Here is a 13,669-nt window from a genome sequence, read left to right as displayed (position 1 = left end):
ATGGAGAAAAACTCGTGTATAAACCTTTATTAATGTAGAATTTTCACCTAAGTGTCATAGGCATCATCAATACAGGATAACAAAATGGCAATTAAACAATAATTGACAATTCTAAAAAGCACCATATGAGTAGTTAATGCAAGATAACTAAATAAAGTCAATTATTTCCTAACTTAAAAAAAAAGGATAATATACATTAATAAAATTTTACATACGTTTTCCTCCATTTTTATATTTCTTTTGATAGCAAGCATTTTATGATTCTACTACACTCCATGCAAACAAAAAAAAGCCACTCCTCACCCTCTTACTCACCAGCTCCAATCATGACTTCTAGGAATGATCCTTGTCCTTGCTCCTTTCTCTTGTTCTACTACAAAAAGAACTCCCCAACTACATCTCAACAGTTTGAATGTTTCAATCATGTTACTTCTCCTTCTGTCGACCAAATTCTCAGTCTGTATGTCCTCATATCTAACACTGTACAGTATTGAGAGCATTTTTGTTATCTGCCTTTGTATGATACCTAAGGTTAATTTATCTCCTACAAATCTCGGTGACCAAATCTGAGGACAATAATCAAGATGTGGTCGGATCAGTACTTTGTACAATGGAATCACCACTCTTCCATCATTTTTGGTCACTGTCCTTCTCAGTAGTGCAGGAGTCCTCTGGGTTATCTTCACCACCTTTGGGATATGTCACCTAAATTTCAAGTTTGTTTGCTCATACTTTGATAAAGGATTAAACTAAATTTATTATAGTCTAACCAAGTGCAAAATAAACTTCCAACACCCTCCAAGATCCTTTGCCTATTCACTTCTTTATCTAGTACAGTTTCTACAACAGAGTATGCAGCTTCCCATCAATTGTTCTCAAACTTCAAAACCTTACATTTAGTTGCATTAAACTGAATCCCCCCCCCCACCATTCATTTATCCATTTGTCAACCCTTATGCAACTGCACTTCCTTTCACTCCTTGGGCACTTTTCCCATAGCTAGACTGTCAATCAAAAGCTAGGTCAATGAAGCTGTTCAAATCTTCCCGAAAGGCTATCACATCAGCACTATTAATAACAACCCCCTAACCAGCTTCATATCATCTGGAAACAACTTCCTGCAATCAGTTAACATGACCATTCATGAAGAAAAATTCATATAAAGGTTAACAATATAGGTCCAAATACTGAGCCCTATGAGGCCCAACTTGTAACTTTCTGCTTCCTCAATACTATTCCCTTATACACAACTGTCTGATATCTATCAGACAGTGAATCTGCAATTCAGTTCACTAGCCTGATATCTAAATTCATGTTATTATTATTATTTGACACCTCCAGGAGTCCAAAGACTCATCAAGGGAGCGTGTGCCAACAGCATCGAACGATTGAACCCTTTCCAACTACTAACCATGCTCAAACTTACTTAACTGAGCCATTAGTAGCAGAGGCTCTACCAATTGAGCAAACTTTGCCGGCAATAGCTGTAACTTAAATATTAGCTTATGATGTAACACCTTGTCAAATGTCTTTGTAAAATTAAAACAATGGTAGTATATGCTTTCCTCATTAACCAATCTTATTACTCTATTATAAACACAATTATTATTATTATTATTATTATTATTCAGACCTCCATGGAGTCAAAAGACTCATCGAGGGAAGGTTCCCCCTAAGAAACACAAAGTCTATCATACCACTCCTTAAACTCATTGACCATTCTCGCTCCCACCACTCCATCAGGCAATGCATTCCACGGTTCAACCACCTTCCACACAAAGAAACCACTCCTTACCCTCTTGCTCACAGTTTCCTTTCGTAACTTCCAGGGATGGCCTCTTGTCATCACTCCTTCCCGCTGTTCAACCAAGCGAAAGAACTCCCCAGTGTCAACCCTGTAACCATCTCTCAACAGTTTAAAAGTCTTAATCATATCACCTCTCCTTCTTCTATCCACCAAACTCTGCAGTCCACATTCCCTCAGCCGATCCTCATAACTATCCTTGTACAGGATAGTTATGAGGCCCAACTTGTCATCCGTCTTTGTATCTTTTCCACAGTTAATTTATCCCCTTCAAATCCTGGGGACCAAATCTGAGAACAATAGTTCAAGTGTGGTCTGATCAGAGACTTATACAACGGAATGATAACCCTCTCATCTCTGCAAGTCAGTGTCCTTCTCATAGTTGCAGCAATCCTCTGTTTTACCTTTACCACCTTTGCAATATGTCCCCTAAACTTCACGTTGCTATCAATCATCAACCCCAGATCTTGTCTCCCCTATTTCCTTCAGTAAACTCCTCCCAAAGAGTATGCAGTATCCCATTGATGTTTCCCAAACCTCAAGACCTTACATTTTGCTGCATTAAACTGACACCCCCATTCATTTGCCCATCTATCTAGCTTATTTAAATCCTCTTGCAGAGCTACCACATCTGCACTATTACTAATAATCCTTCCCAGCTTTGCATCATCCGCAAACAACTGAATATCCCCTTGCAATCCACTGGCAATGTCATTGATATATAAAGTTTAAACAATATAGGTCCTAGTACTGAGCCCTGTGGGACCCCACTTGTAACCCTCTGCCTCCTTGAAACTGCTCCACCATACACAACTCTCTGATACCTATCAGACAGCCAATCCTGAATCCAGTTGACCAATCTGACATTCAGACCCATGTGCTGCAACTTAAATATCAGCTTATCATGTGGCACCCTGTCAAATGCCTTCGCTAAGTCTAAGAAAATTTCAGTATATGCCTTTCCCTCATCTAATGTTCTTGTAACTTTATTATAAAAGGCTAGCATATTGCTAAAACAAGAGCGCCCTTTCACAAATCCATGTTGACTCTCACAGATAACATTACCCTCATCTGCCCAATGCTGTATACGGTTCCTCACTACTTTCTCCAAGATCTTAACAACTACTGATGACACACAGACTGGCCTATAATTAGATACTTCCAGTCTGTTACCACCCTTTTGCACTGGCACTATCTTACCTTTCTTCCATTCCCTGGGCACCTGTACTCAGAGTACTCAGTATCTGAAACACACTCTCCTCCTGTACCTCTAAACCTCGAACCAGCCCTATCCCTTACCATTAAAACTGACTCTTCTAGGATGAAATACCTCCAATAAAGTGTTCATTGAACAATTCCACTATGTCCTCTGCATCAGTCACTTTATTCCCATTTTTATCCCACAATATCATTCTTCCACAGTCATTTCTCCTCCTACTGGCCACATAGCTAAAAAATTCCCTAGGATTTTCTTTTGATCTTGGGGCCAATCTCCTCTCATATTCCAGTTTCGCTTTCCTCACCACACTTGTCACTCTTCTGGCCTGTGTCTTATATTCTTCATGCATCTTCTCTTCACCTGTCTCCTTATATCTCTTCCATAGCCTCTTTTTCACATGCAATTCCTGTTTAATATTGTTTGTCATCCACTTTACTCCAAATTGTGTCCTCTACCTCGCTCGTGGTATACAACTTACCATTGCTGCTAACAAATATTCTTTCACAATTTCCCATGCACTAATGATATCCTGGCCTTCTAATTCCTCCCTCAATGAAACTTCCCGAAGTTGACGTCTAAGACTATTATAATGACCTGCATTATAATTCCACATAAGTTCCCGTCTCTTTGATACTCCTGCATGTCTATTCATTTTCCAAGTCAAAACCATATGGTCACTCTCTCCAACTGGTGGGAGAGATGTGATCTCAGTTATTATCAACTCTTCTGATGCTATAACCAAATCCAAAACTCTTGAACCTCTTGTTCCCTCTGTTACATGTTGCCTAAGACATTTGTCCCTCAAGAATTCTAAAAATTCCATTCCCCTATTGCTACATGCATCTTCCTCTCTCCAATTTATACTACTGTAGTTAAAATCTCCCATAACAATCATTCTTCTTGCACTTGCCAAACTTAGCTGTCTAAACATCTCCTGGTCCCCATCCTCTGTGCTCTTGGGTCTGTAGCAAACCCGACTAAATATCCTGTCTTGCCTACCTCTACCTCACACCATATGCTCTCAAAATCATTTGTCTCACTGCCTTCCAAAGCCTCCACTCTTAGAGGACATAGGTCATCACTTATCCTAAGCAGTACCCCACCACCACGCTTTCCCCTCCTATCCTGACGAAAAATGCTATACCCAGCGACTTCTATTCCTGTTGTTATATCCCCTTCTGTCAACCATGTCTCAGTGATCGCAATAATTTTTGGCCAGGCTGATGCTATCTGCGCCACCAATTCCTCTCCCTTATTCCGGATACTCCTGTCATTAGTATATAGCATATAAATGCCATTGTTTCTATACCCAGCATTATCTCTTCTAGACTCCACTAGGCTCAGTGTTACCTGACATCGTCCCTTTAACAAATATATGTTTACCCTTACAGATAATGTTACTGTCATCTACTCAATACTGTACATGATCTCTCAACTAATATTTCCAAAATCTTAACTACAGCACTATGTTCTCCAGGGTGGATGTCAACAGTTCTTCTTGTCTGTCCATAGCAAGCCATGTTACAAGTACAGGACACTTCAAACACTCCTGAATGTGATAAAGTAGAGAGATTGTCCTTACATGAAAAGATGAGTCAATTTGATATATGGCATAAATGTGGTGAGGAGCTGATATTTATTAAGCACTCAATATATCTTTTCAGATGGGCCCTTAATGAATGGGAAGTGTTGCTGTAGTCTAGCATATTAGGTGATGAAAGCAATTTCCAGGGAGCATTTAGTATTTTTTTATATTTTTTTAGCCAATTATAACTATTGGCTAAAAAAAGTGTAACACAGTTAAGTGGATTCAATGGTAAGAGCATTAGCATCAGCACAGATAGCTCTGGCTCTGTGAATTAGTGTTTTTAGGATACTATATTGCTGAGCTGGATGTTGTGATTGTTTGTGCAAATATCTCCCAGTATGCGTAAGTTTTTGAAAACAGAAAAAAAAGAAAATGAACTTTCAGAAATGTGTGTGTGTGTGTGTGTCATTAATGTATCTAAGAAGGGAAAACAGACATTAACTTCCTGTTTCATTGTAAAGTGTATTTTGGGATGCTGGCTAAATAAATGCACTAAAAATGTATCTAATGTGTCCTGCACAATGTGGCCAAATAGCAAACACGTCATCAACACAGCACAGCCAAACCACTAGTTTTAGAGTAGCTGTATTCATTGCTTTTTTTTTAAAGTGTTCTATATAGAAACTGGCGAAAGAGGAGAAAGAAGGGGCTGTCATCTAAAAATGTATTTACTCGAATATAACTCGCACTTTTTTCCCCAAAAATTAAAGTTAAAAAATCGTGGTGCAAGATACGTGCAGGGATTTTCGGAAACTAAAGTGTTTCAGGAAAAAATTAAATAGACGTTTATAATTAAATCATCAATATTCATTATAATTTATACTTGCTCACATTATTTTAATTTTAAATTTTAATTATCAATGTTATTTATGCGATCAGTTGCTCACCTTCTTCATACGATATATTTGAATCTTTGCGACAATGTAAATTAATTATTTCTGACAAAATCATGTCCCAAGCTTTCAAAATTCAGTTGCACAATAGTTCTAATGATGGTATCTTAATCTTAAGCAGAAGTCAATGTTCTCAGTCCACATTTTCTCTACTGGTTGCCTCCATCTCTATGCATATGATTGGTATGGTATTAACAAAAGATCACATGACTCAACAACAAAGGCATGCTGATGAAATGCTGATTCACTATTCATTTCTTAAAGTTTTGAACTCTTTTTTATGTATGAACTACATGTGAGATGTTTAAAATTTCTTTTTTCATAAAGTATCATCAGGGGTACAAGATATACACGAGGGTGAGTTATATTCAAGTAAATACGGTAGTTGTCTGTATATCTTACCTTCCCATGCAAAATAACCAGCATGTACTGGAAATCTGAAGAGGCAGGATATAATACCAGCAAATAAGTTAAATAATTAATATTTATTGTCTTATTATTCTTGTGTTGTGAATTAATGCCATTAATTATACAATACAGTACAATAGAATTTTAAATGGGAGAATTCACATTATTATAAAAAGAAAACAATTGAGGGTGTTCTGTTGATCAGCAAACTGCAGAATGGGATGAGAATACATCTAATTTTCTTAGAGAACTGTATGATAACCAAGAAACTTCAGCAAAAGCAATCTTTGAAGAAGCAATGTTCAAAATGGATGAGCAGAGGTGGATACTGTTGACCTAATTTTAATATATATAATGAATACATTGTGGAAATATTTGATTTAAAGACCCAGCAAAAATTAAGATTGGAGATAGAAAACTGAATACAGACAGTCCCTGACTTATGTAAATTCAAACTTGCACAAATTATTCTACATATGTACATTACTCACACACCACCTAACAGCAGTCTTCTGCAATGCTGACACTGCATACACATTAAAATATTACTCATAAATTACCCTTGCTCTTTGTGCATGCAACACTCTTGAATGTAATGTTTCCATAATGCAATGCTTTTCATGATGAAATTTTCTAGATAACATTTCTAGATCGCCTTTGGATGATGTGAGTGCAAGCAGTGTGAATGAATTGAAGAATAAGTATGATAGGTGTGTGTAAGGGAAGATAAATGGAAAAAGAAGACAAAGAAAATCTTGGCTAGCAGATATCAGACAGTGAACTGGTATGAACTCTGAGAGAGACGTCAGAATAGCTGAGAATCGCTCAAAATTTGCCAAGGTGGTCACCGACCTCCGATAGGAGATGGCACTCAAAGAAGAAGAAGGTGTGTGTAGTATGAGGTCTCCCTCAATGAGTCTCTAACTCCCTGGAGGTCTCTCTTAATAATAATAATGTCAACATGAAGAGGAAAAAAGAAATGGGAGGATAGATCTAATGTATCATTGTATTAAAAGTTTGAAGAGAAACAGATGATGGTTTTAGCATGTATCTACAGCTTTATGAAGATAAGAGACCATTGTACAGGTATCCCTCGATTAATGCGGTTAATTAACCCCTCGATGTTACCGCGCATATCAAAATCACATTAATCAAATCTAATAATCAATGGTAAAAATTACAATTTGTCCATGATCAATTACTGTATTAATAATTCGTTTTATATGGTACTCTTTTAGGAAAGATAAAAAATGAATGCAAAGTAAATGTTTCATAAATACTTGTACCTTCATTATTTACTACAATTTTTTTATCAAAAGAAGTTATCAAGAGTCGTTTGAACAGTTTTAGTTTTTTTCTTATCGGCATAAATCCTACGATAACAAGCAAAATGACTCTCCAGACCTTGGCAAACAAGCAAAAAAACAAAGAAAAAACACTGCAAATATAATACATGATGGTACCAATTAAGTGGATATTGAATCCAACAATATTTCATAGCCGAATATAGAAACTACAAGAGTTTCATGCTGAATATATAGAAACTAAAAGTTTCAGAGGATGCAACCTTATGGGCAACTTGTAGTAAAGGTGGAGTAAGCTCCAGATCACTTTCCTTAGTATTTTCCATAATGTAAAGCACATCTCCTAGAGGACATGTATGATAAATAAGCCTTTGGTTCTCTATTTCAGTAATTCATGATGGTTTATTTATTTTCAGATACAATCTAGAGATTATTGAACAAAGAATAAAAAAAAAAAAAAAAACTAAACCATACTATACTGACATTGAGGTTGCAGTATGTCTCTCAGATACAATTTACTGTCAAATATCACAAACCTTTACATAACATGTGTTAAACCAAACTGACAGCAAAAAAGTGCGGAATATCACTCATAACATGTGAATGCACAGCTACTCATGACCTCCAAGCTATACACTGAATTGTGCAAGAATATTTATATTAAACATTTTGCATGTATTTGTCAGATCAGCTGCGAGCTCCGCAAGGATTAAAGGCGCGTTAATCATGTATCTACATGATTAACGCGCATATCAAGGGATTGTCGCAATTAATTTCGGTGCATTAATCAAATCCCACGTTGAGCAAAACCTCGTTAAGCAAGGGATACCTGTATTTACAGAACATTGTAATTACATACTGAAATCTAATTTGTGTATCTTGTGAATGAAATTAACAGAAATAATCTATAAAACATGTTAATACACTACTTCATATACATATTCTATTCATATACATATGCACTCTATTGCTTACATATTCTGTAAGCAATAGAGTGTGATTAAGAGGTAAAGAGTGCTAATTCGAATTATGTAAAATTTGAGTAAAATAAAACTGACTTATGTAAAATTCTTGAATGGTAGGCAATATATCAAGTACAGTGACATGGGCAAATATCACAATAGAGAACCAGACAATGAGATTTATTTCAGAAGGTTCTACTAGGGAAGAAGTGGAGGAATTTTTTGAGCCATTAGAGAAGACAGTTGACACAACAAAAAAGGAAAAGTCTGTCCTTGTTGGAGATCTAAACAGCACAGTAGGAAATGAATACCAGACATATAGAAATGTTTGTGGCAAATTTTGAGAAAAGATCAAAGCTAATAATAATAGTAAGTACCTGCTGGATTTCTGTTTCAAGATATGGACTATTAACACCATGTTCCAACATAAAAACGTACATGAATTCACATGGAAAAAGAGAGAAGATGAAGGAAATTTAAAAAAGTTTAATTGACTATGCTATTGTTTATAGTAATGTTTTTCCACTGGTTCAGAAAACAAAAGTATACACTATCTACCAATAATTGTCTGGACACTTTAACAATTTACAGTTGATACCAACAGGTGAACCCAAATATCGGGTATGTCCACCTTTGGCTATGATCACCTACTGTGCCCTTTGAGGGAGGCTTTCCACCAATGTGTGGCAGACATCAGGTGGAATTTGTCTCCATTCCATCAGCACTGAGTTCAGCAACAGATCAAGGATGTGCTGCTCTGGACCCCAATTCGTCCCACAGGTGTTCGATGGGGTTGAGATCAGGTTTCTGTGGAGGACAGGGCAGTCATTTAACACTCATCTCTTCATACCATTCCATAACAGCCTCAGCTTTGTGGCATTGTCATCTTGATAGTAACATGGGTCCATTCTATAAAAACTCCAGTGTAGGCAGCATCTGATTATCCAGAATATCAAGGTACTGAGCTGCCTTCATGGAACCATGGACAACTACAAGTGATCCCACTCCAAACCAGTTGAATGCACCCCACACCATTACTCCTCCACCAATAAACTTTACTGTGAGTACAACACACTGTGGTAATAAGCATTCATCAGGCTGCCTCCACACCCACACCCTGCCATCAGACTGGAAGCAGGTGAACCTTGATTCATCACTTTAGAGTACTGTTTTTCTACTACCAGACGAGCCGCCTTGTTCATTGTTGTGATGTTCGGCTTGTGCTCTTCTGTGGAAACCCAGTAAATGGAGTTCTTTTCATACACTATTAGTGCTCACTGAGGTGGTGTTACTGTGTTACTGGCACTCTGGAACTTGTCATGGATGGCCTGTGCTGATTGTAGCCAGTTTTTGCATGACACCCATTTTAACATCTTCCTGTCCCTGTCAGTCATTTTCTTGCACTAGTGATGCCAGAACGTTTTCATTTGCTGATCACATTGCTAACTGTTGATTTTGGATGCTTCACTTGAGCAGCAATGGCATGTATGGACATGACACCAATGTGACAGCCCACGATGACACCTCTCAAAGTCACTAAGTTCATGTTGTGTTGCCATACCACATGCATTCAACTGATACAATGAAATACTGCTTCCTACTATCTGTACACCAGTTTTTATGTTATGAACAAACCTGGAATGTTCCATAACTTCAAATAACAAAGGTGTCTGGACAATTATTGGTAGATAGTGTACACAGGATTTGAAAGTAGGAGTGATCATCATCCATTTAGTGTTGAGCATGAGAAAACTGAATTTCATATTGAAAAGAAGAGCGTGTAAGACAGTTATAAAATGAATCAAAGTTGAGCAACTTTCTGAGGTAAGCTGTAGACTAAAATACAAAAAAAAAAAAAACATTATTCAAGAAAAACAAAGTTTGAAAATAAAAATCAAACCTTGGAGATTCAGTGGTAAACCCTGAAGAAAATGCTGACTGATTCTGCCGGATGGCATGTGGTAAGGTTTTCTGCAGTGACAGAAAAATCAAACACCATGGTGGACTCAGGAAGTTAAAGGGGCTAAAAAGAAGAAAGTGTATTGAAAGCAAATAAGTGAGCTTATTGTCTTAGAGAACATGTAGAAAAATGTAAGCAAGCAAAGCTTGTTTTACACATAGACAAATTATTTTCTATGTAAGAACATAGAAAATAATTATCATTATTACATGACACCTCCAAGAAGAACAGAGACTCATCGAGAGAGAGCACCTATTCTACAACTCTCCATCTCCACTACTTAATCCACTAACTACAGTAAAATGCTATTGATGCCACCACCGCCAGTATATTTTGTCTCTAAATTGAGTGTGTTCTCAAGGCTAATTTGTCTGTATTCAGGACGAAAAACCCAAGTTTCCAAGAGAAAAATCCCTGCTACCTCCGTATCAGATCGGCTAACTCACAACGGAGATTGGCACTTAAATCATTCTTCGCCTATGTATAAAGAAAATGTCACCTGCTTGCAGTAAAGGACTAAATATCTCTAATTTGAAAGCAGCTAATTTCACTTTCTTTAATGAAGCAGTCCATATAGATATTTAATTTTTTATGATGACCCCACACACGAAAGGTCACAGGACCTAATAACACTACATTGTCATGTGTGGGTAGGTGAGGAGGAGTGAGTAAGAGTTGGAGGTTGTACTTTTGTACTTGGTGGGAAAAACCTGTATGGGGAAGACTGTTCCAACAAAAGGACTGCTTAATCTTTTATGATATAGGTAGAATTTACATTAAAATGGGATAAAAAATTCTCTCTTTAATCACATAGATCAGTGCTTCCCAAACTTATGGATGTAAAGGCCCCTTTGGAAAAATTAAAATATTTCACAGCCCCTTTTGAAGAAAAAAAAATCATAATGCAGACATATATTATTAAAATATTTATTGTATTTATATGCTATATGTGTTATCACCGCAGTTGCCATGCGCCCCGAGCGTATTTCTTTCCCGTGCATTGCCCGCACCTGTGAACTCTAGCATCATCATCAAATTCCTGCCATGTACCCTCAACGGGTGTACAGGATATGATAGTACGACATGAAAAAATTACATCATTACTAACTTCCTATCTACAATTTTCCTCCAAATCAGTCTGTTACTTGTCAAGACTCCAACATTATCAGATCTTACATTTCTATCGTCTAAGGCACTTTGTACCGTATCAATCCATCTATATCTTGGTCTTCCTCTGGGTTGTTTTCCTGTCAACCTCGAAGAGAACACTTGTTTTGCTAATCTTTTCTCTCCCATTCTATTTAAGTGACCATACCACCTGAGATTAGCTCTGCTAACGCATTCCTGGATGCTAACAATGTCAAGTTCTTTCCTAATATCCTTGTTTTTAATATGATATTGCCATTGATGCCATCTGTTCATGCCTCTAATCTTTCTCAGGACTCTCATATCTGCGGTCTCTAGTCTTTGGTCAAGTGTTTTACTTCTGACCCAGCTCTCAGATCCATAAGTTAAAACTGGTTTCAGCACTGTCTTGTATACAGCTAATTTAGTGTTCCGACTAATTTCTCTCTTATTCCATATGAATTTATTCAATTGACTTCCCACCATACCAGCTTTGCTGATTCTGTTGTCTATTTCTATATTCAATTTACCATCTTCACTAAAAATCGTGCCTAAGTAGCTGAAATGTTTTACTTGTTCCACAGGTTCTCCATTCACAACACAGTTGACATTTTCAATGATTCTGCCTATTTTCATTGTCTTTGTCTTTTTATTGCTGACCTTCATACCATATCTATTACAACAGTTATTCAATTTAGTCACAGAATCTTGCAGACTTGTAGCGGATTTATTTAGAAGTATAACATCATCCGCATAAAGCAAAGAGCTGACATTAACATCTCCAATTTTGATATCATGTTTAATACCACTTTCCTTCATAATGTGATCCATATAGATAATGAATAACAGAGGGGATAATGTACATCCTTGTCTCACACCAGATTTAACATTAAACCATCTTCCTGTACTTCCTTCAATTCTAACTGCTGACTTACAACTCAAATAAAGACTAAGTATTGCTTGATATAATGTCCCATTGACACCATATAACTGTAGCATACTGAATAGCTTCTCTCTTGGCACCTTGTCATATGCCTTTTCCAAATCGACAAAACTTAAATACAGATCTTTGTTATATTCCCATGCTTTCTTGACTATTTGTCATAAAGTGAAGATCTGATCCTGACAGCCTCTATTTGGCCTGAATCCAGCTTGTTCTTCACCAAGCTTTTCTTCCACAATTCTTCTCAATTGTTTCTCAAGTATGCTTGGATAGATCTTACTTGCACAGTATACTTGCATAGTGTACACTAGCAATGAAACATTAATTTAAAGCACGAAAAACTTTGCCATCTTAAATGAGCGCAAGATTTTATGTTTGTAAGCTTTTTTTTTTTGCTTCTTATCAATACCTTTGAAATGAAACTTATATGAATAAACAAATATTTACTAATATTCATTAAGCGCTGAAGTACGCAGGAAGCAAAATTTGTGAAGCAACACTAATGTGCGATTTTTTCCATTGAATATAAAAAATAACAAATCAAATAATAAATTAAATACGTTTCTTTTAAGATAAAAAAAAATCTACTTAGTCTTAAAACATTTTAAATTTGTTTTCATTATTTCACAGCCTCCCCTCAACAAAACTAACGGCCCCCAAGGGGGCCGTTAGTTTTGTTGAGAGGAGCGCTCTGGGAAGCGTTCAGCAAGTTTATGACATAGATCATAAACTTGCTAAACATTTCCTCATACAAAGAATTGTTTGCTGAGAAATAACCTGTTTCTAATTAATTACAAATTAATTTGTAATTAATTATTTACTTTTGTAGATATTCTACATTGACATTCGTTTCATTGACTGGCCATTGTATATGGAAGATTATGTTCTTGGGATCAGACGATTTGTTCTAAAAGAAGATGAATCCACACTTCCTGCAGCAAGAAGAAAATTAAAGAAGTGAGTTTAAAATTATAACTCTTTGTTTAAAATTTATAATTATATAATAAAATAAATTTTATATTTATAATTCTTTGTTAAATTATGATACTTTAAATTTATCTTAACTATTTTGAAAAAAACAGTGAAATTGGTCCACCCAGAGGGGGGGGGGGGGCAAGAGGCTCTGGCACCCCCAAAGAAAAAGGAAAAAGCACTAGAAAAATTTCCAAAAATCTTTTCCTAATTAAAATTTTTTTTAAAAAAATTTATGTTGTGTCGTGTCTTCTATTTCTATACTACTTATGAATTAGCGATCATTGCAGATGCTCAGTCATAGGTTGTATGCGATGCGTAGTGTTTATTCTCAAATCGTCTACTCAACTCGGCCCCCTCCAAGATTAAATCCTGAATGCGCCACTGCTCTATTTCCCATTTCATTTATGTTCAACCATGAATATGCAATGCAGGTAAATCCAGACTGATTTGAACCCAGAGAAACTGAAGTGGGGTATCTAATTTTCCTG

At 36.5% G+C, this 13,669-nt stretch overlaps 1 protein-coding gene across 1 annotated transcript in view; it reads left to right on the top strand.

Moving 5' to 3' along the window:
• Nucleotides 1-13,669, top strand: part of LOC150106147 (putative fatty acyl-CoA reductase CG5065) — a 212,891-nt gene that overhangs the window by 194,277 nt on the left and 4,945 nt on the right. Inside the window, exon 12 of the mRNA XM_090393891.1 lies at nt 13,036-13,163. Coding sequence (XP_090250017.1) covers nt 13,036-13,163 — 128 coding nt within the window. The remainder of the gene's footprint in view (nt 1-13,035; nt 13,164-13,669) is intronic.

This window comes from Typopeltis vanoorti, chromosome 6, assembly GCF_054136105.1.
Source record: "Typopeltis vanoorti isolate ZY-2024b chromosome 6, IOZ_Tvanoo_1.0, whole genome shotgun sequence".
In the NCBI taxonomy this organism is placed as follows: Eukaryota; Metazoa; Arthropoda; class Arachnida; order Uropygi; family Thelyphonidae; genus Typopeltis; species Typopeltis vanoorti.
The sequence above is the reverse complement of the archived record's forward strand: the minus strand, read 5'-3'. Positions and strand labels throughout refer to the sequence as shown.